This window comes from Syzygium oleosum, unplaced genomic scaffold (assembly GCF_021117445.2).
Source record: "Syzygium oleosum isolate NSW1041296 unplaced genomic scaffold, Sole_v2.1 Sole_v2.02, whole genome shotgun sequence".
Classification (NCBI taxonomy): Eukaryota; Viridiplantae; Streptophyta; class Magnoliopsida; order Myrtales; family Myrtaceae; genus Syzygium; species Syzygium oleosum.
In genome coordinates, this window is record NW_026607486.1 from 23,987,677 (window position 1) to 23,991,901 (window position 4,225).

Sequence of the window (4,225 nt, forward strand, 5' to 3'; positions counted from 1 at the left end):
GGTTGAATTAAATTCTTAATGAAGTATGATTCAAATGTGTTATTAGTAACAGAAATACATGAAAGATATTTCACCTATATGAGCTTAGAAGTGGTGCTGCTTCTCGCGAAAGTTAGGGTTGCTTTCTAGAGAGCTATAATAGTGCTAAGTAATATAGAACTTCTCGCTGAAGCAAAATATATGAGCTTAGAAGTGGTGCCGCTTCTCGCGAAAGTTAGGGTTGCTTTCTAGAGAGCTATAATAGTGCTAAGTAATATAGAACTTCTCGCTGAAGCAAAATGTTAGTATATGTGTTGTATGTCCGATTCTATTACATAGAGTATAAGTTTAACGCATAGCTACTTGTCACTTTTATAGATTTTTGATGTGCTTGCACTAAATGAAGGTTTAACTCGAAAGAGACCTTTATGTATGTATATTAATCTCATGGAAATTATGACTGTATTTTTTTTATAATCTTAGTTGGCATTTTGTTTTACAAACAAAGTGAGGGATTGTTGGTTGTTTGTTTGTAAAACAAACAAATAAGTGTATTTTTCTTTGTCCCACATAGGAAAGTTTTGAGAAAATGGGTCACTTTATATGAATAAGTGTCTTTTTGCTTGTTAAAGTGAAGACAATAGGGTGTGGGCTAGACTCTTCAATACCCGCGTGCAAGTGCGCGAATAATTGTGCGATTATTAGGTGCACTTAGCACTTGGCAAACTTGCGCGGTCGCTGACCTTAATTAGCCCTAATCCCTGTTTATTTTATTATTTTATTTATGAAATTTGGAATTAATAAAAAATATATTATTATTATTATTATTTGTTATTATTATTTTATTCCGAATTTTCATATATCTTTTTTCATCGTGACTTTTGATTTCGTACCAATTCACTATACATCTTTTCGATGAAGGGACGCCTTTGTTCGAAAGGGTGTGATTAGTGAGTCAGTTTTTGCACGGTTGAATATCAAGTCTCTTCATTCGGATTTTTAGATATTTTTTCATTCAGAAAAACTGCAGCCATTCTTTCTAATTGTTTCCTAGAGAGACCCTGAAGATATACCGAAATTGCTATTTGGTATTCTCAATCGAGACTTTGTTGTATCCTGATGAAAATTTGCCGGTGATCATTAGTAACTTCGTGGGGCAAATAATTCCTTAAAGAAAGTGATATCACGTCTCAAAGTCTGATTTCGTAGTTCATCCCGTTTGAAGTTGAAGTTTCCTTTCTTCTACAATTCGGAGGAGCATATTTTCCAACACCATTGTCACTCTGATTTGTGTAGATTATGGAGGATTTACAATGAAGCGGATGACAGGAAAATGCAGACAGAATAGCTTAGCAGATCCAAGCCGGTTGCTATTGTGACCATCTTGCTCCTCTCAAACGTCTTCACCAAAAGGATCATGACTATAACATGTCCCACTTTCGTCTTCAGTTCGTCGAGTGAACTGATTTTCATCCACTTAGGGCGCTCCTTCAAGCCAAAAGAAAGAAACATAAAAAAATACCTTTTATCTAACCCCAAAAAAAGCTGGATTTATAAATAGCAAAGCATAAGCCCAAATTAAGAAGTTAGTAATTAAGCAAGGCTATCTAAAACAAGGGAAGATTGTCTGCAGCTGCACTACCTGCTACAAGTTGATCTGTTGAAGCCTCTTAGACTGACAAATTTTCTGTGTTCAATGCTCTCAGCAAGAGCATGTAAATTGTCAAAGTCTTAGCAACAGCAGCTCATGACTATGACAAAACATTTTCTTAGTGGCAAATGCTGATATAGCAGAACAATGTCCCTTGAGTACATGAGTTCGAAGCTTACCTTTAGAGCAAACATTCCGAACAAAGAAGAGCCCTTGAGAGCACGATCAACAGAAAGTAGTACATCAGGAGATACATTAGTGATAAATAATCCATACAAGCCCATACCGAATATCAGCATGACAGTTCCAGCTAGATAAACATCTGTATCAGACATATATATTATGGGCATCAGCTTGAAATGGGGGGAAAAGAAAATTGGAAGAGGTGGGAAGAATACAGTTCAAGAAACAGACCACGCGCTTTACAGGGATGACATAAAAGTACGATGTTGGTATTTGAAACTTCATTTTTTAAGACATCGCAGCGTGATTGCAGGAACAAGTTTTTTTCTTACTCTACTTGCTGGACGGGGATTGATGTACTAGGCCATGATGATTGGAACACAGCACTCAAGATAATTTGCTAATGTCAAATTTAGTACCTTTTATCCCATCTGAGGATATATTTGATATAGAGTAGTTTAGCTAAACAGAATTAGACATACAAAGAGATGAAACACAGAAATACATAAAACAACTCTCTTACTATGGACAATGACAGCTCTTCAGTTTGATGTTTGATGAACAAATCAGATTATGGACGATACTGAAATGTAAAATCCAAGCATGGACCTAAAGATTGAGGACCTAAAGAAGTTAGAGAATTACAAGAGGACCTACATGAATGATTTCTGCCATTTCAATGGCTCACTCAAAGGAACGATATGGAGCACTAAGAGTTTACAAAAGATTTGATACAAGATCGAGCAAAATGGAGTGAAAAGGATTTCATGTAACCAAGCCTACCACATGGAATAAGGCTTAGTTATAGTAGCTGTTGTAATGGCTCACTCAAAGGAAGCTAACCATCGTGCAGCCTCTCCTCTCATAGAGATACAGTGAATGGGAGTCAACTACTTAATATCCTCAGAAACGAAGTTAATCAAGATCAACAACTACTTAATATCCTCAGAAACGAAGTTAATCAAGATCAACTATCCTTATATTATAGATTATCTGTTGTAGATGATGAATGGGTATCTCTGACGTCGAGAGGAACGCATGGAAAAAATCAATGGTATAAGTGCCAAAAGTTCAATGAGCTTGCTTGTGGTCAAGATGATGCTTGTTAAAGGCAGGAGATCAATGCATCTATCAAGTCCTTACCAATGGCTTCAACCAGTCGAAGAACCATCTGTCCAGTGTGAATTCCTTTCACGCAGCTTGACCAGTACACTTTATATGCATCAACAATGTAAACGCTACCCTACACAGATCAGAAGCAGTCATATTCTGCACCACATTGAGGAGAACAGTATCTTGGTTTGAAAAGAAAAAAAGGGATTTTCTCATTAGACAAAACTCAACATGAGACTTGAAACAAAAAACTTGGCTAGAAAAGGATCAAAGCCCGTCCTCTGGTTCAGACAGCAAGAGATTGTGTAGAAAGGGGCTTGATAAGGCCTCTCTTTAATCAGCAAAACACGAGTTAGGAAGTGAATCAAATAAATCTAGGTTGGAAGAGTGTACAAAATGGATTTATTTAGAGATGCAGTGCTAACAGTTAGGCACCAAATTAATTTGTTCCAAATCCCCAGAAATAACAACAGGAATTGTGTAGCATATAGCATCTTCAAGTGTCATGTGTTACATGAGTAAGCCTGATGAGCTGCCAGTAACTTGGTTAATCGTTGGAATACAGATAGCACGAGCAACTCAGCAATATCTAGAAATGCATCATTCGCTTCACCCCTTTTATTAGGTTGGCAGATAAAGTTCTTCCATTAAGTATCTAGTTTGCAGCATCAGTGATATTCATTTTAGCATAATATGAAAACTATCGCTGAAAAATTGTATTAGGATTTGGTAATTCGTGATTTTGAGGTTCAAAACCTCAAGCTAACCTGGGCATTAAAAGTATCAGGAGGGCTTACATTTAGGAAGCACAAAACCGAACCAGCCAATGAACCTCCAATAGCCAAAAGCGCTAAGAAGCGGAAGTCAAAGATCACCTGCACAGCAAAGGAGGACTACTCTTTGAACATAGATGCACTAATAAAGGCAATCAATACAAAAGTATACACTGGCTATGAAATCAGAAATAAAGAGCCACATCCAATAAAGCGTTAGAATCAAGCGCAGCTCATTACAAGTCCATAGCATAGCAATAGCTTTGGCAGTTGATAATACATCCTTCATTTCATCAGGACCCTCGAGTAATTAAGCATATATACTCAGTAAGTAAAACAGGTTCTCAAACATTCAAAATCAACAAACCCAAATCACGAAGCTCTTTCTAATTCTCTGTAGCTGAGAAATAAACAAACTCCGTACAACTGCAGAGCAATAATTGATCAAAGAAAGAGCAAACAATCGAGGGAATAGACAAGCTTGAGGGGGAGTGTGGTCGTGAGCTATTTTTTGGCAAAAGTACAC

The 4,225-nt window shown here is 37.0% G+C and overlaps 1 protein-coding gene across 1 annotated transcript; it reads right to left on the reverse strand.

Moving 5' to 3' along the window:
- Window positions 1-1,046: 1,046 nt before the first annotated feature.
- On the reverse strand, window positions 1,047-3,981 carry LOC115665247 (uncharacterized). The gene is given in 5 exon segments (XM_030587125.2): window positions 1,047-1,467; window positions 1,810-1,952; window positions 2,957-3,056; window positions 3,724-3,819; window positions 3,940-3,981. Coding segments are annotated over 5 exon segments (591 nt in total). The 3' UTR covers window positions 1,047-1,257.
- Window positions 3,982-4,225: the final 244 nt, after the last annotated feature.